The sequence below is a fragment of the Mustelus asterias genome, chromosome 8, assembly GCF_964213995.1.
Source record: "Mustelus asterias chromosome 8, sMusAst1.hap1.1, whole genome shotgun sequence".
Classification (NCBI taxonomy): Eukaryota; Metazoa; Chordata; class Chondrichthyes; order Carcharhiniformes; family Triakidae; genus Mustelus; species Mustelus asterias.
This window is the reverse complement of record NC_135808.1, coordinates 95,587,597-95,612,664: the sequence shown is the minus strand read 5'-3', so window position 1 is coordinate 95,612,664 and position 25,068 is coordinate 95,587,597. Positions and strand designations below refer to the sequence as shown.

At 44.0% G+C, this 25,068-nt stretch overlaps 1 protein-coding gene across 1 annotated transcript in view; it reads left to right on the top strand.

Moving 5' to 3' along the window:
* The window catches only part of LOC144497372 (metalloprotease TIKI2-like), a 356,280-nt gene that overhangs the window by 272,513 nt on the left and 58,699 nt on the right, over positions 1–25,068 (top strand). Inside the window, exon 5 of the mRNA XM_078218545.1 lies at positions 10,261–10,351. Coding sequence (XP_078074671.1) covers positions 10,261–10,351 — 91 coding nt within the window. The remainder of the gene's footprint in view (positions 1–10,260; positions 10,352–25,068) is intronic.

Below are 25,068 nucleotides of genomic sequence, written 5' to 3'. Positions count from 1 at the left end.
TCTGAGTTGACAAAACACTTGTGCAGGTCTGAAATTCATCAAATTTATTTCTCACTGATCTTACAATTACCCAGAGTCATGACTGGATGTGTTGGATGTTGCCCTCTCCTTTTTGAACTGAAGCCACTTCAGCATCAAAATTGGGTGGCCCTTTCTTGCTAAATATTGGATTCTCTTTTCCGCACACAGTCTTACACCTTCTTGTTTCTTCGCTCTGTTTTTTCCTTTTCATCCTCTAGCTAATCTCTCTCTCCCCCAGACTATGACAAACTAAACTGTCTGTGATATTCGTTGAAGTTTTAAGAAAGTCTGATGTTTATAATAGCTTCCTTTGCATCCCTCCCCATGACAATGTGAATCACATAGGCCTTGTATGCAGGCAAAACTGCAGATTTTCTATTCCTTCAACCCCATGTCTGTGTGACCCGGAATCAAATAAGTGCTTCAAAGTATATCCTTTTACAACCTGACATTCTTAACACTTCCCGGGGACTTGGAGACTCACAATCTGTCCACTGGCAAAATCGCTGCTTTCACCATTGTCTGTAAGTTTTCTCAGTAAAACGCATTAAGCTTTCCTTATTACTTTAACAACTTTACCCAGACCTGTTGTAGAGCTTCAGCGCAGATCACATGGCCTCATTTTAACCTAAATTTCAAGACACAATCCCAAATATAATAAGCTCTTAAACCTTATAATTGTAGCAAGATGTACTTAGTCAACAACAGTTACTATCTGGTAGACACTGAAACAGAGCAGTCCACAATTCATGTAACAGAATATCAACAGAGAACAGCACTGTTTACATTGTTGTCTGGAGAGCGAAGTATAAATTAATTTTTGTCAGAACTACTGCAAAATCTTCCCTGGCGGTTCAACCAGTTTAGTCTTTGAGTAGCTAAGCTAAGCTATACAGAGCACAGAGGTCAGGGGTTTAATCTCTGCTATTTGCTGAATTGGCTGATTTTAGCCAAAGATGCACCACAGTTGGCTTCAGCTGGCCCACAGATGAGAAAAGCCAGTTATGATCATTGTCCAGTGACCCCTGCTGGAATTGTTTGTACATGGACCTTTGGTGAGGACCTTATCAGGTTTGCCTTTGACAGTCAGTGTGGCTAAACAGGTTGATGGCACTCATGGGTCCAGGCTTACAGATGAAGAATAATATGTGGGCAAGATGCCACAGAAAAACATGGACTGGGGAATAATGCAGCAACAACCAGAATACCTTGCATTTCATTTAGCATCTTGAATATGATAAAACTGTCCAAGGCATTTCACAGAAGCGTTATCAAATGAACTTGAGACTGAGCTACCTATATATTGTAAGAGGTAATCAAAAGCTTGGTCAAAGGTGTAAGTTTTAAATGTCTAAAAGGAGGAGAGAGAAGTAAAGGGAAAGAGAAATTCAGTGAGCCAACACTTTCAGGAAAAGATTGGATAAAAGTCTACTAACAAAGTCAGTGCAGAATTTAAATCCCATTTCAATAAACTTTGCATCACATTAGACTTAAACATTTATTTGCCTTAAATACCGATAAAATGTCACAGTTCATTCCTTCATTGATGTTCCATTTCTTTGGTTCACTGCATTTTTTTCCCTTTAAGTTTATCTTTCAATATCTATGCAACTAAAATGTATTTTCTGCTCCTCTCAAAGTCACCAGTGTGGATTTTCCTGACCTTTGCTCTGGAGGAACACACAGTTACCAGGGGTAAAGGCCAGGACCAAAGGGTGCAGACCCAGCGACTAGGATCTCTGGGATTTTCCTGCAGGATGCTTTTCATCTGCAAAATGTGCACGCCAAAAAAAAGCAAGCAAATAAGGCAGTAGGGTATATACCTGAGCTGCCAACTCACGTTCCTGCTTGCTTGGTACCAGAGCACCTTTCATTTGAGAAGCTGAGCAACTTGTAAAGTAAAAGGAATGGACTTTTTTTTTGTTTTAACTTTTGTGCTTGTTCCTCAGTCCCTCATGCTGTGAGCTGAGCTGTGTTGATTTTAAGTGTTGTCACATGATCAGTAGAATTGCACCCTTCATCTTCTTGTCTGTAATATTATTCTGAAGAATTTCATGTTAAGATCTTTTTCAAAGCTGGCTAGGCTGGCGGTGAGGAACAAAAAGCAAAACAAATCAAGTATGCTGCTGAAAATAGATGAACGTAATCCAGCACTTGATATAACAAAGGTTAGTCAAGGTATTTCAAAAGGACTGCACAAATGTGTTCATTTCAAAGCATTTTTAAAATATTCACAATCTCAGATTCCCCATCACTTCCACAGCTGCTGAGGAGAGTACTTCATTCTTTTACAACTTTACAATAGCAGCCATGTACAATTTACAGTGTAAGGTCAATCTGGATTAGTGTTACCTATTATTTGCTCTTTTTTGAGAAATCAAAACAATAGCTTAGAATAAGCAGACCTGCGACTCCAATGATATTGACATCACACAGGATGCCTGCAACTGTAATGTTGCAGATATTGATGAGACCTGAACGCAAAATCCTGCCACTCTTCCCCTGATTGTCTCGATACCATTGAGTCTTGTGTTCAATGGCCTGCATGTTAATCACCAAGGTACTGACTTCAAAATTGCCCTCAGAATTAAAAAAAACACATGGTTAAACTTTAGTGTGTGCTGCCCTGGTTTTGAACTGTTACATATTTTAGATCCAGTTTTGTTCCCTTTTCCCTCCTCTCTCTACTGAAGGCATAGCTCTACAGGTCCCACACTGTCTTAACCGAGTGATGTTATTCATCATGTCTGAGCCTGAAAAGTGAGTTTGGCAGGTTATTCAATCACAAGGAATGCTAAAGTTTGCACCTGATATCCGCTTAAGCAAACATTTCATCAGGGTTTACTGCATACTGATTGGGAATAGGAACCTTGGCTGATCTTCTCCTTCTCAGGTCTGCAGACAGTGAGTCCATGTGACCAGAGGTTGAACCTGGGGTGTGTTGCATGGTCTGTATGACTCTATGTCATGCTGAGTTATGTATTGTTCCATTGTGCAGATGGGGAAAGCATATTGGCCATGTTAAATAAGCAATTACTTTTCATTTTAAGGAACTGTGTAATATAATTCTTCAGTAGCAGTAAGAGTGTCAGCAGGATACAGATGACATGTTATTTCAGTTGCAGTAGCAAGTTTGTACATTATTGCAAGTTTGTGTGTTTGTGTGTGTGTGTGTGCTTTAAGTGAGCGTATTGCATCATTCTGGACACTGTTCTCCATTAAATGCAGAGCAGGAGTGGAGCAGTGAATCCAGCAGCAACAGCTAAGACCCACTGAATTGTGTTACAATCTCCAGGCAGTGAGAAAGCTACACATTTGATATTTGATTTATTATTGTCACATGTATTAGTATAGAGTGAAAAGTATTGTTTCTTGCACGCTATACAGACAAAGCATAGTGTTCATAGAGAAGGAAAGGAGAGGGTGCAGAATGTAGTGTTGCAGTCATAGCTAGGGTGTAGAGAAAAAACAAATAAATATGAGGTAGGTCCATTCAGAAGTCTGATAGTAGGAGGAAGAAGCTGTGAAGAAGCCATCGTCCACAAATTTGAATGTTTCTTTCCGCCAGGTACAAAATGGATACCACAATTACACAATCACCTTGCATGTGAAATGAGCACGACGAGATCCAAAGTGTCTTGAAAGAGTGATTCAAGTCTGATAAACGCATAACCAAGTATTTTATTCAATATCACCATTTTCAGCTGATGAGTTTTGTGAATAAGTTTGGATGGTCTGCCACAAGATTGCAATGGCTCAAACTTCAAAAACAAATTCCCAGGATGCTTTAATGACTGTTCAACTTAAGTCTTTTCATTTCCAGTAATTCATTCTCCGATCTATTATCAGTATTCCTTTCTGTTTTTTTTTAAAAAGGGGAAATTCTTTATACTCTGCTGTTGTAGAATCTTGTCAGGACTTTTGTAAAGCACCTTGCCTGCACATTCTTGGCATAAAGAAGCACTGATAGGAGGGGCTGGGAAAGAAACTGGCAAGCTCTGAGGTCTATACCCAGCTTTAGTAGTAAGTGCATTATGTGTTTGATCCATTGTGCAAGCAATGCGATAAACCAGGGACCTCCTGACTATGTTTATGTTTGTCTTTTTATGACTAATTGTGCATAAAGTAGTGTGGCTTTAAACATGGTTCAGTTTTCAGTTGTATCTCAGCAAATCGCCTAGCTTAGTTTCAGCTCAACTTCAAAGAGGGGTGCGCAATGGCCTTTGATGTGAGCATTTTTCAGTGTCCTTTGTCCTGCTGTGTTCTGCCAGGCTGGAGAACAATAAAAGCCGGAGCCAGCGGAGTGATTCATCCCTACGTGGCAGAGCCAGTTGTGACGCAAGTCGTTGTAGTATCCAGCCTGTTGTTCTGTGCTCATTTATCAGAAATGTATAGACAAACCCAGGCAGGGAGTCGTACTGACCTTTCCTAAGCCACAGCTTTCACCAGCCGTCACAATAAATTAATATAATAGGTTTTGGATTTGTTCCTGGATTAATCTAAATTGGGAACAAAGACAGAGCCTGGCTGGAGAGGGGTGGGTGCGGGGGTGGGGGGTGGGGGGGGTGCGAAATCAAAGTTTCTTTAAACACACATTAAGATCAAGCCTGACCAGATGTGGACATCTTTCTCTGAGTTAGTTTGGGTCAGTGAACTGAAACAATTTTTTCCCACTCACTCTATTGATCATTTTAACATATACTTTAAACCCAGAGATCTTAGATCTGGCTATTATCTGAGATGACAGTTCAACAAATTTGGTCAAAGCAGCACCCTAACCCAATTGAAAGAGCTAATAAGAGTTCATTACTGAAGGGGACAAAAAGCTTTCATTTTCCTCTATTGTTTTCAATTAATTAACTTCATTAACAGCCCCAATATATGATCTAGAACTCAGTTTTGATGGTGAGTGAGGATTCATCACCTTCCCCTCGGAAAATGGAAACCTCCTTCACCCAAATGTTTTACATCCTTTTTTTGTACCTTCCAATTCTATTAAAGTAGACTGTCACCAGAAGCAGCTTCTCAGAAAACAAACCAGACAACAGCATTCTGCAGGAAAAGCACATTAGGATTTCACTGGAAACCCCCACAGACTAGAGAGTAAAGGCAGCTCCCGGTGTAATACAAAAGCATACAGCCCATTGAGTATTGATTCATCAGCGCCCCCCTCAGCTGATGAATCATTACTCTTCCATGTTGAATACCAATTGGAGGAAGCGCTGAGGGTGGCAAGGGCACGTGATGTACTCTGGGTGGGGGACCTCAATGTCCCTCACAAAGAGTGGCTCGATAGCTATATAACTATATAACACCATAACTAACTAGCTGGCTAAGTACTAAAGGACATAACTGCTAGACTGGGTCTTCAGCAGGTGGTGAGGGAACCAACACGAAGGAAAAACCTACTTGATCTTGCCCTTACCAATCTATTTCAGATATATCTATCCATGACAGTATTGATGGGAGTGACCAACACACAGACGTTGTGGAGCTGAAGTCCCGTCTTTACAGTGAGGATACACTTCATTGTGCTGTGTGGCTATACCATCATGTTAAATGAGATGGAACAGATCTAGCAATGCAAAGTGGGCACCCTGAGGTGCTGTGGGCAATCCAAAACAGCAGAATTGTACTCAACCACAATCTGTAACCTCATGGCCCAGCATATCCCTCGCTCTACCATTACCACCAAGCCAGGGATCAACCTGGTTCAATGAATCATGCAGGAGTGTATACCAGGAGCAGGACTACTTGCACGCCACATAATGGAAGCAATGAGTGATAGACAGAACTAAGATCCCACAACCAATGGATCAGATCTATGCCCTGAAGTCCTGCCGCATCCAGTTGTGAATGGTGGTGGACAATTCAACAACTCACTGGAGGAGGAGGCTCCACAAATATCTCCATCCTCAATGATGGAGAATCCGAGCACATCAGGGGTAAAGGCAAGACTGAGGTTTTTGCAACAAATCGTCAGCCAGAAGTGCCATCTCAACTTCCTCCTCTGGAGGACCCCAGTATCACATCAGCCAATTTGATCCACTCCATGGGATATCAAGAAAGGACAGAATCATGGATGATGCTAAGACTTTGCGCCCTGACAACATTCCAGCAATAGTATTGAAGACTTGTGCTCCAGGGCTAGCTGTGCCTGCTCCAATACAGCTACAAAGCTGGCATTGACTCGGCAATATGGAAAATTGCCCAGGTATGGCCTAAGCACATGAAACAGGACAAATCCAACCCGGCCAATTACCGCCCCATCAGTTTACTCTCAATCATCAGCAAAGTGATGGAAGGGGTCATCGACAGTGCTATTACTCAGCAATAACCCACTCACGGACTCTCAGTTTGGGTTCAGTCAGCAATACTGAGCTCTTGACCTCATTAGGGCCTTGATCCAAACATGGACAAAAAAGTTGAACTCCAGAGTTGAGATGAAACTAACTGTCCTCAACATTAAGGCTGCATTTGACCAAGTGGCATCAAGGAGCCGTAGCTAAACTGGAGTCAATGGGAATCAAGAGGAAAACGCTCCACTGGTTGGAGTCATACCGAGCACAATGGAAGATAGCATACTATATACATATCTATCACAATCGGTGCAGGAGTTCCTCAGCGGAGTAAGCTAGGTCCAGCCATCTTCAGCTGTTTCACCAATGACTTCCCCTCCATCATGGGGTTAGAAGTGGGGATGTTTGCGATCGACTTCCTGAAAAAGAAGAGGGACCTCTAGGAACAATCTGAGGCTGGCGGATGAACCTCCTGCTGACACGGAATCTGGAAGATCTAACTGCAGATACTCCCCCATCCCACTGTGGTGTTTCAAGGTCCACGGTTGCTGAGGGCCTCCATCCTGAACTCCAAAGGCAGCCCCAGAATGAGTCCCAACTTCTCCATGCCATGGTGTTCCAAAAGTGTTTCGCATCAGTGTGTTTTCCCACTAGCATTGGTGTGATTAAGATGTGGTTGGAAGATTCCAGTCGGGCCTTCACCTGCAACCCAATCATGGGATGCAAATCAGTTTCAATCCAGCCTCCAGTGGGTTTTCAGATCCACCATGGCAGGCATCAATGGAAGATTCCATGGGAAATTCATGCCAGCGTAACAGGTTTTTGGACTCCCGCCAAATTCTATTTGAACCGACTGGTGGAGCTCTGGAAGAATCCCACCCTAGCTTTTGCTTCAAGAGAAATCGAAATAGTAAACTTAAGAAGCAATGATGACCCACATGAAACTGCTGTTAGGGTACTGTATGCAATATTGATCTCCAGGTTGATATTGAAGGGTATAACACAGGTTCACTAGGTTCTTGCTACCTGGTATGAGAAAATACAGATACAAAGAATGAACAATGCAGATTATGGAGTGGATCTGGCATATATTTTTATAATATTAAAAGTTAAAGTTTATTTATTAGTCACAAGTAGTCTGACATCAACACTGCAATGAAGTTGCGGTGAAAATCCACTCTTCGGGTACACTGAGGGAGAATTTAGCATGGCCAATCCTCCTAACCTGCACACCTTTGGAGTTGGGAGGAAACCGGAACACCCGGAGGAAACCCACGCAGACAAGGGCTGAATGTACAGACTCCACACAAACAGTGACCCAAGCCGGGAACCAAACCAGGGTCCCTGGAGCTGTGAGGCAGCAATGCTAACCACTAGATAGGGTAGATAGAAGTTGATTTTCAATAATTAAATCTAGAATGGACTATGTCAACTTGTGATCAGAATCACAGAATCTTTATAGTGCAGGAGGAGGCCATTTAGTTCATCGAGTCCTCATTGGCTTGCTGAAAGACCATTCTTGTAATTTAAAGTGTGCTTCAAGAGCAATTGGAATTTTTTCCTCTGTTTTAAGATTTTCATCTTTGTTTTCAAATCCCTCGCCTTTACCTATCTCCCTAAAGTTCTCCAGCCCCCTCAGCCTTCCTAATTCTCAGCTCTTGAGCATCCTCAATTTTAATCACTCTACCATTAGTGGCCATGCCTGGGTCCTAAGCTCTGGTATTCGTCCCCCCAAATCACTCTGCCTCCCTATCTCACTTTTCTCTTTTAACAGACTCCAAAATCCCATCTCTTTGTGGCACTGTGGTTAGCACTGCTGCCTCACAGCACCAGGGACCTGGGTTCGATTCCCGGCTTGGGTCATTGTCTGTGCGGAGTCTGCATGTTCTCCTCGTGTCTGCTTGGGTTTCCTCCAGGTCCCCGGTTTCCTCCCACAATCCGAATGACATACTGGTTAGGTGCATTGGCCATGCTAAATTCTCCCTCAGTGTACCCGAACAGGTGCCAGAGTGTGGCAACTAGGGGATTTTCACAGTAACTTCATTATAGTGTTAATATAAACCTACTTGTGACACTAATAAATGAACTTTGAACTTAAACTTTAACTCTTTTGACCAAGCTTCTGGACATTTGCCCTTTGTGACTTCAATCATAGAATCCCTACAGCACAGAAGGAGGCCATTCGGCCCATTGAGCCTGCACTGACATCAATCCCACCCAGGTCCTATCACTGTAACCCCAGATATTTACCCTCCTAGTTCCCCTGACACTAAGGGGCAATTTAACATGGCCAAACAACCTAACCCACACATCTTTGGAGTGTGGGAGGAAACCGGAGCACCCAGAGGAAATGCACGCAGACATGGGGAGAACATGCAAACTCCACATAGACAGTGACCCAAGCCGGGAATCGAACCTGGGTCCCTGGCGCTGTGAGGCAGCAGTGCTAACCACTGCACCACAGTTCAAATTTTACTTTAAGGCACTCCTGTGAAGCATCTTGAGACATTTTATTATGTTAAAGATGTATATGAATGCAAGATTTTGGTTGGTCATTAAGCATTTTGGGATTTTGAAGTTGTGAAATATGCTAAATAAATGCAGGTTTGTTCCAGGAAGCTTTAGGCATCTATAATCTTTATTTCAGACTTGTCGTACTGCCTGATGGTGCTTGGGTGGGCAGAATCCTAAATGTTGTAATAAAAACATTCCTAAAATATCCAATAAGTGAAAGATTCTCTTCCTGTTTCTTCCCAGTCTGCTGATAAAGATGAAAAATTAAATGTTTTTAAAGGATGCATCAAAGTTTCTGAGTAGTTTAGCTGCTTCAACAGTACAAAAATACTTGCACCCGTAGGAATGTAAATGTGCAGACCCAGGAAATTCTAGAGGCAGCTGGCAGGTACAATGCTTTGTTAAATAAAATTCAAGGCCCATTCTTATATTGTAGAAATGTAAGCGTTATAACTGAATTTTTGAAGTTCTGATTTTGAACCTTTAATTTTAAATCTGATTAAGGATCCATCATGGTTTTGCTTCAACCCAACGCTGTAAAGTGACCCTACAAATATAAAGGTGTAAACTGACACCAGCATAAATCGGAGTGGGCTTTTTGACTGTACACTTTGTTTCAGAGCTTTACCATCCGTTTGATACTATACACATTTAGAGTTATTGCAATTAACAACGCTTCAGACCACCACCCTCAGAGAATCCTTACAGTGCAGAAGGAGGCCATTCACCCATCGAGTCTGCACCGACCACAATCCCACCCAGGTCCCATCCCTACAACCCCATTCATTTACCCTAGCTAGTCTCCCTGACACCAAGAGGCAATTTAGCATGGCCAAACCACCTAACCTGCACATCTTTGGATTGTGGTAGGAAACCGGAGCACCTGGAGGAAACCCACACAGACACGGGGAGATTGTGCAAACTCCACACAGACAGTGACCCAAGCTGGAAATTGAACCCAGGTCCCTGGTGCTGTGAGGCAGCAGTGCTAACCACTGTGCCACCATGCCACACTTCAGACACAGTACTGAGGGTGGAAGAATTTCCACACTGATTATGAATTGTATGAGTTTCCAGTAAGCCAAGAGCTTCTACTAGCTCTACCTATGACCTGACATTTCAGTAATCTTTGGCAATTAATATTATAAAGTGGTTCTGCGCGTTGGCATGTTTAACTTTGAATGTGGAAATGGCCTCTTATTGCTTTCAACACTTGTAACTCAATATAAACAGACAAAGCATTGATGCAGTAGCATTCTGAAATGCTGCCAAACTTAATGATAATGTTTTACTAATAATGTATCCCCGATCGATGCAAATTGTCAAAATCTTTACGTTATCAGGGAACAGAAATTGCCCCTGCGTGATGAGGTGTGTTGGTGACTCGAGCAGCATAGTATAAACCAATCTGTGTCTTCTGTTGCAGGTCATTTCCTTGGGAACAACACTGTGATTGATGTCTTAAGGCAAGTAGGATATGAAGTTGAACACACCCCTGCAGGACAACCATTTGAATTGTAAGTTTATTGTACAATCTATGCTGCTTTCAGGCCACTTTCAGTGTTTAAGCAGTGGAAGCCATTCCTTGGTAGAGAAAATGGTCAGAAGCAAAGTATCATAAGAATGAGGAGTAAGAGTAGGCCATTCAGCCCATCAAGCCTGCTCTGCCATTCAATAAGATCACAGTTGATCTGACTTTGGCCATAATTTAATTTTCCTGCCTGTCCTCCATAACCCTTGACTACTTTGTTGATTAAAAATCTTTCCAACTCAGCCTTGACTATATTTGCCAGTAGATGATCCTTCCAAACTAACCACAGTGCCTGCACAGCATCAGAGAAACATAGAAGATAGGAGCAGGAGGAGGCCATTTGGCCCTTCCAGCCTGCTCCACCATTCATCACAATCATGGCTGATCATCCAACTCAATAGCCTAATCCTGCTTTCTCCCCATAACCTTTCATCCCGTTCACACCACGTGCTATATCTCGCCGCCTCTTGAGTACATTCAATGTTTTGGCATTAACTACTTCCTGTGGTAATGAATTCCACAGGCTCACCACTCTTTAGGTGAAAAAATGTCTCCTCACCTCTGTCCTAAATGATCTACCCTTAATCCTCAGACTGTGATCCCTGGTTCTGGATTCCCCCACCATCGAGAATGTCCTTCCTCCATTTACCCTGTCTGGTCCTGTTAGAATTGTATAAGTCTCTATGAGATTCCCCCCTCATTCGTCTGAAATCCAGTGAAAACAATCCTAACCTAGTCAATCTCTCCTCATACATCAGTCCCGCCATCCCTAGACATAAACAAGCTGCTCCTCAAACATCCCTCAGTTCAGATGCATCTCCGTAAGTTCTAGCTCTTCCGACTCCAAAGACTTGGGAAGCTTTTTCTGCAACTTGTCTTGAATGATACATCCTCATACAGTTTTCTGACTGACTCTTGTGCTGTGAATCATTCTGTGCCAGTTTCTTAGTCATCCAAGTCTTCCTGGAGGCAAATATCTTATCAGATGCAAGGGAGTGGAAAACAAAGTATCGCAGTGGTGGGTCAAAATGGTTCAGAGGGAGGTCTCTGCAGTAACTCATTGCTGAGCTGCAGTTCTTTTTGGTCTCATTCTTCATCATCCTCGTCATCATTATCACGATAGTTCACAGGGAGATATTTGTGCCTGTGTTCTTCATGCTCCTCTCCACCATCATTATCTTCCTGCTTCCTTCAGTGATCTGTAGCAAAGCAGGATTTAATATAAAAATGAATGAGCATTATCTCACTTTGCAGGGGGGATCAAAGAATGGAGCAGGGCATGACTCAGAGACCGAGAAAGGAATGGGAGTTTCTGTTTGTGTGGTGTTTTATGGGGCAACTGTGTTGCTGTTCAGACACTAACCTGACACTAGAATTATGCCCCCATCCTCATCCAAAATGCAGCATGTTTCCCCATGAGCTCCATGACCTGCTCCTGGTAGAATGCCAAGTGTTTCAGGTTGGTGGTACCCTCTCTAGGCAGCTGCCTGTCATGGGCCAATGCACCATTTCACCTGAAACAAGGCCAAGTATGTTACTGAGGAGCGTGCACCAAGTGCTATGGAAATGTTTAGCCAAGAGGCATAGATGTTATTGTTCTGTGTGAAGATGCTTTAGCATTGTGTTCATTAGTATTTGTGAAGAAAATGGGAGGCCTTGCTGTAAGATCCAGGGTTAGAAACCTACTTAACTAGATGCATTGTGTAGGGGCGAATATACAAATGTTATTTTTAGAGGAGTGGTCTAGTTTCCAGGGTGCCAAACCAAGAAAACCAACCCTTGGCTGCTCGACTCGGGCCGGGGAGTTTTCTCTGGCACCACTCTGCAGTCCTGGGGAGCGAGAGAGTTGGAAATCAGTGCCATTTCCATAAGCCTCTGTGAATGACATTTTCAGCAGATTTCTGGCACACCGCATCCATTCCATTTCATCCAACAGGACATGCAGGTCAAACACAGTGGATTTGTGACATTTTCTTCTCAGTCTCTGAGTCATGCCCTGTTCCGTTCTTTGTTTCCCTCTGTAAAGTTCTGGTGCAACATTCTTCTAATGTGACGTAAACATAGCCATAAGATATCCTGTCAGGTGAGCTGACAGTTCACTGAGCTATGCATTTCCCTCTTTACCTGCTGATCCCCAGTCTGCAGCTGCTGCAATCTTTAGCTGCGACTTCTTAAAGAATTTTTAGTTAAGGTGCTCAGGGATAAGGATCAGTAGTAACAAAGATCGACCTCCTCAGGAGGAAATGCAGAACCCTGGGCATGAGGAGCACATTGGAGAGGAGCAAGGGGCAGGAGGGCAGTGAAGGCCATTCCCTCAGCACCTTGCATAGGGCTGAATAATAAACTGGCTGGAAATGGAATAGAATCAGCCCCGCACGAGACCACACTGACCCAGATCATAGTATCTAGGATGTGTGCCCCTGTGAGGAAAACCTGAGTCCTCTAAGAACATGCCCTGTCAGTAGCTGCTAAAGTCTCTGTGGTCTTGAAGTTTGTCATTCAGCATCAGCAGAGATGGTGGCATCTGACAAGTGGCAGCATACCATTGCAGCTCATAGATCACTAATTAATTCAACTGGTCTGTCACCGCAACAAGAGCTTCCTGCATGTGTGCGCTTGCTATCCTGGCAGCCACCATGAAGTCTTCATCCTCTGACAGCCAGGGTGCTGCAGCTCTTCATGCCACTATCCAAATTCTATGGCCGCTCCGTGAAGAGGTGATTAATTACCGCTATACGTGACTCTGAGATGAAGGCACAGAGGCACAGCAACCAAGTCCAGCTGTTTAAAGTTTTAAAGTGTATTTATTAGTCACAAGTAGGCTTACATAAACACTGCAATAAAGTAACTGTGAAAATCCCCTAGTCGCCACACTCCAGCATCTGTTCGGGTACACTGAGGGAGAATTTAGCATGGCCAATGCACCTAACCAGCTCACAAGAACCAGCATCGAGCAGCCAATCAGGCTTCTGAAGATGCTGTTCCAGGGCTTAGGTTCATCGGGTGGCATCCGAAGGTACACGACTGAAAGCGTCTCATGCACTGTGGTGGTCTGCTGCATTCTCCTTAACATGATCCCCAGAAAGAAGTGGATCTTGAAGAGGGTGAGGTGCTGAATTAGCACAGGTGGAGGAGGAAACTGCAGAGCAGGGAGGTGGCAGAGGTGCCCTGCTCAGGAGTCTAAGCCTCATAACTGCCAGGGAACAATTGACCCAGGCATATTTCAGTGTGTGTTTCTCATCCAGCAGGACAGCACGCTCTGGAACACATTTTGATCTGTTCTGTCAGGACACTTTCATTGAAGATACAACCTTGAATAGATCCACTTGTATCATCAATGCATGGTGCATATCTGTCCAAAGGTCTCATTTATCCCCTTTAAAGACCATTGCTTCCCTTCACCGTTTCATCCCTCATTTCTAGTTTTGCCATGAAATAATGGGAGCTCATACATCAGGCATGCTGTGCCAATATTTCCAGTGTTAATAAGAATTTAGAAAGTGCATATTTACAAGCGAACTAAACCCCAGTGAACCAGTTAGTCTTCTGACTGAGGTGTTGGCCTCTGCTCTCAGCTATTTCCACGTGCTGCTCCCCTTGTGGCCACACATGAGGTGGAGGTGGAGTTGGCCTGCTCACTAGCTTCTGGTAATCATCCTTGTCATGGAAATGCCAATGGCGGCACCTCTAGAAGCTGTTTCACCGGCATCAATGCATGGGCAGCCTCTGTCACATGACCCTGCTGCATGGACGGTTCCTCAGTCTAAGGGGCCTAAGAAGCCATTGATGCTGATGGGTCTGTGAGGAGTGGCACTCTCACCCCCCACAATGATCGCCTCAATCCTTTGGTGCTCTGGCTCACTGGAGGTGACCAGTAGCTGGGGCACAACTGGCATCTACCCTCTGCATCTTTGCACAATCAGTGCCACTGACCCAGTCCATGATACAGAGCATTGTGTGCATTTTGTGCGTGTCAGTGAACTGCTCCAGCATCCACTCTGAGTACTGCTGGTTATGGCTGGCCACTCTCTCAATGAAGGAGTTTGTGTGGTCAAAGCCCTGAGCCATTGTGGTGTATTTAAGATGGACGGACTCCTCCATTCTCTGTCCATGACCCTGCTTTACTTCATTCTGGATATGGATCCACGCTTCTCTCTGCTGGTCAAATGGGATTCTCCATTCTAGTGATCCCTGGAGGCCTCGAGATGAGTATACTTGTGTCTGTTCAGCTCCCCGAGGGGATCTGCCTCTGTCTGTATCACCTCATCCTGTTCACCCAGTGCTGCCCTCTCTAACTGCTCGTAAGGACCCAGCAATGTGAATGAATCTGCACTGTGGAGGGGGCTTTTTGAATGACGTGCTGGCTCTGCTGTTTTGGATTCTTGAGATACCCTCGACGATACTGCTGCCTCTTTCCACAACTGAACCTGTGGGAAACAGAAGAAGGAGATGAAGAGAACTTGTCTGTGATAGGAGAAGCTTCTGTACTGTTGAGGTTTCCTATTGCAGCTGAGGCATTGGCATGCTTTCACTTGCGGTGGAGTGCATTCCATCCCCTTCATCTACAGAATTTACCTTTCTTCCTCCTCCAGATATTCCCATCTCCCCCTTTCCCACTTGATCGTGCAGGGCCAGCCTGGAGAATTTGATTGTCATCTCCCCCATGGCTGCACGGATGGTGAGCCGGGGCACTCCCCATCCGGAGCATATCCTTCCTGTGAATTCTGCAGTATCTTCACCTGCGTGGGAGAAAGAGAGAGAGAGAAGCCTATCTGATCAATGCTTATTTAAATAAGTGGCTACATGTTCCAATGCTGCCAGATTCTCAACAGTGCTGGGGCTCTGCACATTGCCCACTCCACAGATAAGGCATCAAGTTCCCCTGAACTGTGAACTTGACATGCTTCTTTTCACATGAGGAAGTCTCTCCTTGATGTAGCTGGGGCACTTGAATGGTTTCAAGATGCTAAGCACCTGTTAGCCAATTGCCAATTGGTACTTTAGTGAAGGCCATTGGGGAAGAGAGGTTTTGCTCCTTGGTGCCCTGCTCCTTAGCACAAAGTCACTCTTTTTCCTGCCCATTTAATTTGGCCTTTAGTTGACAAATCCAGTATGGCAAATTAGATCTCCCACCTGCTTTATCAAACCAAAGAAATGGCAGAATTGTGACAGCCTCGACTTTGCTGCTGATGCCTGATGTTCTCATCTCCAGTTTCAAGTGGGACTTCCAGTGCGCAACACATTGTACACTAAGAGCACCACAAAAATATTTCAATGAAGCGGCACTCCATTGTGATATGTGGTCAAGTCAAGTGGATCCAGGGTATACAACACCTTCAGAGAAGTGGCCCTGTGCTGTCCTAAAGGTGTTGACTTCTGTCAGATTTTGTTCCATGATCGCTCTTTATATTTGAGTGTTGGTCGGCTATCCAATAGCTAAGCTGGGTCCTGTGTTCTTCCAATAGCCGCACGTGCACACTGAATAGCAATCAATAATAAACTTGGAAAAGTAATAGGAGGCCACTGAGTCAAATTGTACTTTCTGCACTACCAGCCTGGTTAACAGCTAACTTAGCAGAGACTGGGATTGGGAACTGGCTTTTATGGTTCAACTAATAACTACCTTAGCCAGCAAGAGGGTATCACTCATGTATAAGTCTCATACTGTCAGAATGAATAGGTGCTGTATAATATTTTAACACATCCTACTGCTTTTAAGAGATATAAAAATTAACTATGTTTGGATGTTTTGCCATTCCCGTGTGTGCTTATCACTATGGCAATGCTATGGAGCTGGGACCTGTCATAGTCATCCCTTCATTCTTGAGGTTTGTTTGATTTAAGTGGTCGAGCTCTTGAAATGGCTCTTTGTGTTCTTGTGTTGTCTTTGTCTGGCTGAATTTGAAGGTTGTGCCCTGCTAGCAACTGAATCATGCTCTGACTTCTATCAAAGGGAAACATACTCTTGTCACTATGACTGCAGGGTAAAATCTCAGTTTGCATTGGAATCCAAACAGTCTCTTTCTAAATATCTCTAAGTGCTTTGAATGGAGAGCAAACAACCATTTTTTTCCCCCTTGGACTTGATTTGGGAACTGACAGATAATAGACAGCGACATGGAGATTTGAGAGCACTTCCAATAGAAAATTCCTTTGATTTTCAGTCTCATTTATCATCCATGAATGGATGAGGGTAACTGCAATGATTTACAGCTCCATATGAAGTTATTAAGCGATGATGCACTGAAGGGCTGTGGATCCAAGGTGCTCCTTGACTTGGCTCCGTCCTGGCTCCACTACAGAGCCTATTAGTCTACAGCAGTGGTTCCCAATCTTTTATATGTCATGGCACATCTCTATACCATAAAATGTTCTTGAGGCACACCTCCTATTTTCTCTGTCTCCTTCCCTTACCGAGAACTTTGTTTTTAACTTCTCTCTGTCCTCTCGCCTGTTTTTTTTTAAACTTCTCCCTGTCTCTTTTTGCTTCTCCCTGGTTTTTGCAGCCTTTTCTGAGTTTTTGCTTTTTTGTCTGGGCGCAAGGGATATTTGTATTCAGCTCCAAGTCCAGCTGGTCATGTGCATGGGCCTGACCAATATAATAAAGTCTAAACCACGCACGTGCGGCTCTTTCCCAGCCAGCGCACGCGTGGGAGGCCCAAGATTCTTCGAGTCTTGGAGGTGCCAACCACAAAGCTGAATACAAAGGTTAGTTTGAGTTTAATTACATGAATTTTGAATATTTTTTCGTGGCATTCTTGGGGGGACTTCACAGCAAATCCGTGCACCCCGGCACACTGTTTTACAGCCTAGTCCCATTATCACCAACTCTTATACTCTTAAGTCTTTCATTTTAAGAAATGTTCCCTCTCCTTCCCGTAGAATCTCCGTTACAGTCAAAGGAAGAACTGAAATCTTAATAAGTTAATTGCCTGCCAATAACTACTCTGGTCAGCATGATAGTGATGATTTAAAAATGTTTTCAGCACTTTTCCCCCTACCCAATCCCTCACAGGAGGATTAACTTAAAGGAGAATACAGTTCTGCTAGTGTTGTGCCAAAATGGCCATATTTTTGTGTGGCTCCATAGCAACAGACTGTTCAATCGTGGGACCATCACAGTCATATCTTCTCCTGTACAAATTCAACATTCATACAAGTGTATTCTCTCACTGAAACTTTGATTAATTGTTCCCCTCCTTGATTCAGGGATATTGAAGGCAAATGACTCCTTCCATTGTACATAGAACATAGAACATAGAAAGCCACAGCACAAACAGGCCCTTCGGCCCACAAGTTGCGCCGATCACATCCCCACCTCTAGGCCTATCTATAGCCCTCAATCCCATTAAATCCCATGTACTCATCCAGAAGTCTCTTAAAAGACCCCAACGAGTTTGCCTCCACCACCACCGACGTCAGCCGATTGTAGTCTTGACTGAGACTAGCAAGTGGTAACCAACTGCATTCTAATGATGACAATTGCACGGTTCCAAGTAACGTAATGCATAAAATACTCTCCTCATGACCAATTTCATTCTTAACTAAATATTTGTCCAGCTCCTTTTTCAGAGTTAATTGATATAGCATTAACTTTTTTTGACTAGCATGTACATTTCATCTGCCTGCTACACTGCAGGCATTTTTTTTAAAACTTCTAATTCCTAGTCTTGTTTGAACATGCTACTTTTGTATTCTCACCTTCTCACACTGTACTTGGTTTAACTTTCTTGCAGTTCCAATATCTACCCCTCTCAGCATTTCAAAATCTGTCATTATACCCCTTTCTTCAAAGAGAGCAAACTTACTTCCAACACCTCCTTATAACTCAAGAGTTTAAGTCATACATCAATGTCCTTTTAAATACACCGTGTTCTAAATGTGGCCCTATCAATGAGCTATAGTAGTCTGTTTTGACTTATGGTTATAATACCCTTGAGATATATCCCGACACAGTATTTTCTAAATATGCCAACAAAGTCAGATACCGGAAAGGAAGCTAGGCTTTGTGCCAGCCTTTTCTTTGTTTTCATGAGGATAAGAAAATTACAGATTCCTAAAGATAAAATCCTGCTTAAGATCAGCTTTTTCTTCTGATAAACATTTACTAATCTTAAGACGGCTCAATTTTGCTCAACAAAAAGAAGCAGCAAATGACTGATAGAAAAGTTAAGGTTTGTTAGCAAACGTCTAATCCATTGGGGACCAGGGAAATTTTTGTATAGTTTTGTTCCCTTGGAGCACGCTGTAATGATCCAGTGTTGATTGCCCTGGAGTTGGCACTTGGACAAATACAAACTGGGAATAGTTCAAATGTAAAGCAATTCCCTTTGGTTTTCAATTTCATTTTGTCTTTAGTTAAATAAGCTCTTTTGATACAAATAAAATAAGTACATCAGAAAGCAGTTCAAAGTAATTCTGAAAGGAGCTTACATCAGACATCTGTTGAATAATTGACAGTGCAGTAAGTTTCTGTTCATTTCTGTTAATACCTATCACCTCAATTATTTTTTCTTTTGCCAAATGTAGCTATCAATCATATTTTTGACAGTAGGAAAGGACACATGTTACCTAGTGTTCAAGACCTCTGTTCAGTTACTGGATGGAATGCCTCAAGTGCCTCTGTATTCAGGAGTTGGAAGTTGAGAGAGGGGAATCATGTGGTCGGATTTTGCGATCAGTAGCCAATACATTTGCTCAGAGACTTTTTATGGACTTTTGCACTGGAGGTTACTGTCAGCAGCTATCAAAGCATTGCAACACTCTCCACAGTGTATCTGGGACCTGTGTGGTGAACAGGACAAGCAAGTTATTACCTTGGTGGCTCTACTTTTATAATTGTAAATGAGCAGTGCAGTGTTTGAGCAGTTAAATATTGAACACAATGTCAAATCAGTTACAGAAAGCAAACTAGGGAGATGGAAAGAAAGATGAAATTAAGGGAGAGAACAAAAGAGACCGAAAGGAAAAATACACAAAGTATTATTTACATTTTTCATTTTTTTAAATCTTCAACCATAATTAAAACCTGAAGAAATGAGACTTCACACTTGTAGAAGTTAAGTTTCAATGCCAGAAAGTTTATTTGACAGTAGTCAATAGTTATCATCTTGTTAAAAGGTCATTTACTCTACATTGGACAAGCCCTGATTTTTTTCTGCTAAGCGTAGTGCTTTATATATCAAGTAAGTAGAGCAACTTTGCATTTTTTATTTCATTGGCCAGCCTCTCAATGAGAAACATTGTCATGCAGGTTTTCGAGAAGAAGACCATCTTGGATAGCAACATACTGCATTTCATCACACATGAGCATTGAACAACAAACAAAGAACAAAGAACAATACAGCACAGGAACAGGCCCTTCGGCCCTCCAAGCCCGCGCCGCTCCCCGGTCCAGGATTGAACCCTGAATCCAGGATCCCCGCCCAATTTTCCAGCCTATCTACATACCAATATCCTATCCACCGAGCTGTCCCTCACAGCTACGATGCTTTGTTCATCACAACCTATTAACTCACCCCCACCCCCCCATTCCAGACAATGTGATCTCCAGGGAGAGGCGAAAACCCAGAGTGAAAACCCCAGGGCCAATATGGGGAAAAAAAATCTGGGAAATTCCTCTCCGACCCCCTGTGGCGATCGAAACGAGTCCAGGAGATCACACTGGCCCTGAACAGAAAATGCTTCCCAACCCTACTCATTTCCACTTCTGCTTTACGAACACCATCTGAATTCCCTGCCCCCGAGACAGGTTCCCAACTATCCGCAGTCTCGCTCTGTACTGGCACTTGAATGAAGCCTTGAAACGAGAAACAAAGAACAATTAGCCCGCGCCGCTCCCTGGTCCAAACTAGACCACTCTTTTGTATCCCTCCATTCCCACTCCGTTCATATAGCTGTCTAGATAAGTCTTAAACGTTCCCAGTGTGTCCGCCTCCACCACCTTGCCCGGCAACACATTCCAGGCCCCCACGACCCTCTGTGTAAAATATGTCCTTCTGATATCTGTGTTAAACCTCCCCCCCTTCACCTTGAACCTATGACCCCTCGTGAACGTCACCACCGACCCGGGGAAAAGCTTCCCACCGTTCACCCTATCTATGCCTTTCATAATTTTATACACCTCTATTAAGTCTCCCCTCATCCTCCGTCTTTCCAAGGAGAACAACCCCAGTTTCCCCAATCTCTCCTCATAACCAAGCCCCTCCATACCAGGCAACATCCTGGTAAACCTCCTCTGTACTCTCTCCAAAGCCTCCACGTCCTTCTGGTAGTGTGGCGACCAGAACTGGACGCAGTATTCCAAATGCGGCTGAACCAACGTTCTATACATCTGCAACATCAGACCCCAACTTTTATACTCTATGCCCCGTCCTATAAAGGCAAGCATGCCATATGCCTTCTTCACCACCTTCTCCACCTGTGACGTCACCTTCAAAGATCTGTGGACTTGCACACCCAGGTCCCTCTGCGTCTCTACACCCTTTATGGTTCTTCCATTTATCGTGTAGCTCCTCCCTACATTATTCCCACCAAAATGCATCACTTCGCATTTATCAGGATTGAACTCCATCTGCCATTTCTTTGCCCAAATTTCCAGCCTATCTATATCCTTCTGTAGCCTCTGACAATGTTCCTCACTATCTGCAAGTCCTGCCAGTTTTGTGTCGTCCGCAAACTTACTGATCACTTTGCTGATCTTACTGATTGCTTGAGATTGCTGGCTGATTTCCATATACATATCACCGTGTGTATATTTTTGATAAATCTGCGTCCAAAACAGAATTCGGCAGCACAATCCATTTATGTTAGTGGATGAAAAATAATTGAGTGCGGGTGTGCGATTTCTTGGTATGCATTCCTCATGTGTGTCCAGACAATAAAACAGAACATCTTACCTCAAAATCCCACAGCCACATATTTTGTGGAGCTGGGACAGCAAATTAAAGAGCAGAAATGTGTACATTTGAGAAAGAAGGATCCCTGGGAAAAGGATCACATTAAGTAGATTTCTTTCAATACGTTTTGAACAGAAAAAGAAATATAAGGACTGGAATTCTCTGGCTGTTCACGCCAGCAGGATTCTCTGGTTCCGCAGGCAGTGCACCCCCGCCCGCAGGTTTCCAGCTGACATGGGGTTACATCAAAGGGAATTCCCATTGACAGCAGTGGGACCAGAGAATCCCACCACTAGCAAACAACATGCCACCACCTGCCAGCGGGAAACATACGGCTGGGAGGCTGGAGAATTTCGCCCAACATTTATACAGATATGGATATTCAATCCTTCTAGCTCAATCTACCAGAGAATGCTAGGATCACCCATCACAATATATAGGTGGCTGCTAAAAGATGCTCGTGTATTTGCCTCCACTAATCTCCAGAAAGACCATTCTACGTTTCTATCATTCTTTGCATGATTGTCTTAACTTAAAATAATGCTTTGGATCAACCTTTTCTATTCAAATTATCATTCTGTACACCTCTGTAAGATCCCCACTCATTCAGTTCCAACACATCTTCACTGGCCTAAAGTAAATTTAACTGAACAGTTTGAGTCATGAGGGGACAGAGGTTCAAGATGAGGGGCAGGAGGTTTAGGGGGAGATGTGAAAAAAAACATTCACATCCTTTAAAAAGTACCTGGAACACTCCAGGTTATGGGCCAAGTGCTGGTAAATGGGATTAGGTGGGAGGTCAGGCATTTCGCACATGTTGGTGCAGATTCGATGGGCCAAAGGGCCTCTTCTGCATGAATGATTCTATGATTCAGTAGAGCTGCTCCTCACCTTCTATCCTCAATACATTTGTTGACCAGTGATAAAAATTCTGATCAGCTTCCTGTACTGTTTGCAAACTAAGCTTCCTTAACATTGTTGATTCAATCGATAAATGCAACAATATTTTTTATCAGTGTATGATTTTAGTTAGACAGTTAGATCATAAAAGGTATTTTTGTTTAACCATGTGAACAGTGGATTCATAGTGATACATCATTGTACCTCGGTAGATAGATCACCTCTGGCACCAGAACATTTAGTTTGTCATTATATATCACACAGAGACATCATAAACATTCAAAGGAAAGCATTGTAGCCTTGGAACTGCAGATAAGCGTATCATTTAGGCTTTAAGATTTGAAAGCTTCAGAAACCCAACACAAAAGGCTTTTCTTCAAGTGGTATTTTAAAACAAATATTGGAATGGTTTGAAATTACTGCATTCTGAAGAGATTCTGCTGACTGTACTCCTTGCTGCCCATTCAGAGTAGCTGAGTTGCTTGCGGATCAGATAGACATTCCAGTTTTTAACTATAGTTTTTAAATGGTTTACTTTTACATTTATGGTAATCGTCAGCAAGATGCCCTGATGGTTTGTTTGTCACGACGTAGTGCGAGGTTGAATTTTCTAAACAATTAAGGCTCCAGGTTTGATCTTTAGTCTGTTTTACTTTAGTTGGTGTCAGCCTTGTAGGCAGCAGTAGGGATGCTATGGTGGAAAAAGGGCAAAAATCAGCCGGGAACCTGGTAAAAGTCTATGGTCTGGATATTAACAGGAGGATTACAATAAGTGAGGGGTGGAGGGGGGTGGGGGGGGGGGGGGGGGGGGGTTGGTGGTGTTAGGGGATGGTAAACTTTGAAGTCCAGGATGCCCCCCATGCTGCAGAATTTTCCTGTCCAACCCGCCACGGGAATTGTAGCAGGCGGGGATGGAACATGCAGAAGTCCGTTGACTTCAGGCAGGATTTCCTGGTTTTGGGGTGAGCCCGGCTGAAAAATCCCGCCCTTAATTTCATGACATGCCTTTGTTCCTGGCAGGTTTGGTCTGGAGGGCAGTCTGATTGGCAGGCTTGGCTTCCAGTCGGCAGCAAGCCACACAATCAGGTAAAAAAAAGCTACAAACCTGAGAGAGTCCGATCCCAGGTGTTAAGGGATATAATCCAATTTCTGATCTTCGATCCATGTGGGGGAAGTCAGGTGTTTGGGGCGGATGATGGGGAGGTGAGTAAATGGTGGCTGTAACTATAGGTGAGGACTGATTCCCTATCCTGGGGGTAAGGCGAAGAAGGGCACGATCCCAGGGATATCTGGTGCTCGATTTTACCACCTCATTGCGCCCGGCGATCACCGCAGCGAGCTGGGATACTAACGTGTGATGCTAATAATCTGATTGGCACCTGGCGCCAAATGGTTTGTTATGTTCACGGCCCCTCTTGAATGGCGTAAACCAATTTGAAGCCGATTAGCATACTTAAACTAGCATTTGAATATGCAAAGTCCATTCGAAGCCCAGTGCACGGAATCTTCCAGTCTTTGGGCATGGCACCATAATGACGAGAATCAGTACAGGTCTCCACTAGCACAGACCTTCTGCAATGGTTGCGCTGAGGTGGTTTAGAAGCCATTGAAGCCCCCCGAGTGGTCGTGGGCATGGCCTGGCTGTGCCCATTAGGCAGTGTCTACCAGACAACCTGCCAAACACCCTGCCATACACCCTGTCAGACACCCTGCCATGCACCCTGCCAGACACCCTGGTGGTGTCCACCAGACACCCTGGAGGCACCGGTTGGGCACCGCCAGCATGCCAGGAGCAGTGCCATGGGGGTGGTGCCTGGGTGGGGCTATGATGGGGGGGTAGGGGACTAGCGAGGGGGTTTGTGCAGGTGGTAATGCTGAGGGGTCATGTCAACCGGCCCTGATGCCCCGATGTGGATGGCCCATGTCGGGGTGGGGATATAGACATGCCACCGATGAGGGGGGTCCCAGTGTCCATGACGGGGGGTCTCCCAGTGCACTGTGAGATCGGTGTGCCCTTGCAAAACAGTGCCCACGCCCTCTGCAGCCGGCTCAGCGGTGTGTTTATGTCCCACAGTTCACCCCATTCTGACAATTCGAAATTTGGGGGGAAAATTCCGCCCCAGCTCTCTGACATTGGGGGCCTTTGTATGTCGAGATCTCTGATGTGGAGATGCCAGCGTTGGACTGGGGTAAACACAGTAAGAAGTCTCACAACGCCAGGTTAAAGTCTAACAGGTTTATTTGGTAGCAAATACCATAAGCTTTCGGAGCACTGCTCCTTCGTCAGATGGAGTGGAAATGTGCTCTCAAACAGTGCACAGACACAGAAATCAAGTTACAGAATACTGATTAGAATGCGAATCTCTACAGCCAGCCAGGTCTTAAAGGGCATGGATTACCTTTAAGACCTGGCTGGCTGTAGAGATTCGCATTCTAATTAGTATTCTGTAACTTGATTTCTGTGTCTGTGCACTGTTTGAGAGCACATTTCCACTCCATCTGACGAAGGAGCAGCACTCCAAAAGCTAATGGCATTTGCTACCAAATAAACCTGTTGGACTTTAACCTGGTGTTGTTAAAACTCTTACTGTGTTTACCCCAGTCCAACGCCGGCATCTCCACATCAGTTTCCCAAGGCCAGGGAAACCTCACCGACCTCTGGTAAGCTGCTGAACAGGCTAACTCAGGTTACCAGCTTCACGGAAATACCTGACTTGCCAACTCACTTCCAGCAATGGGTTGGTTAGCCACTCCTTACCCACTTCCTTTCCTCTGGATCAATATTCCGTCATACCTGACTTGAGAGGGCTCAACTCCAATACTAGTTGTACAACATTAAAAAGGATTTTCCATTTCTAGTATCAAAATCTTCCATCCTGATAGCACCAAATTCATGCCTCCAAAA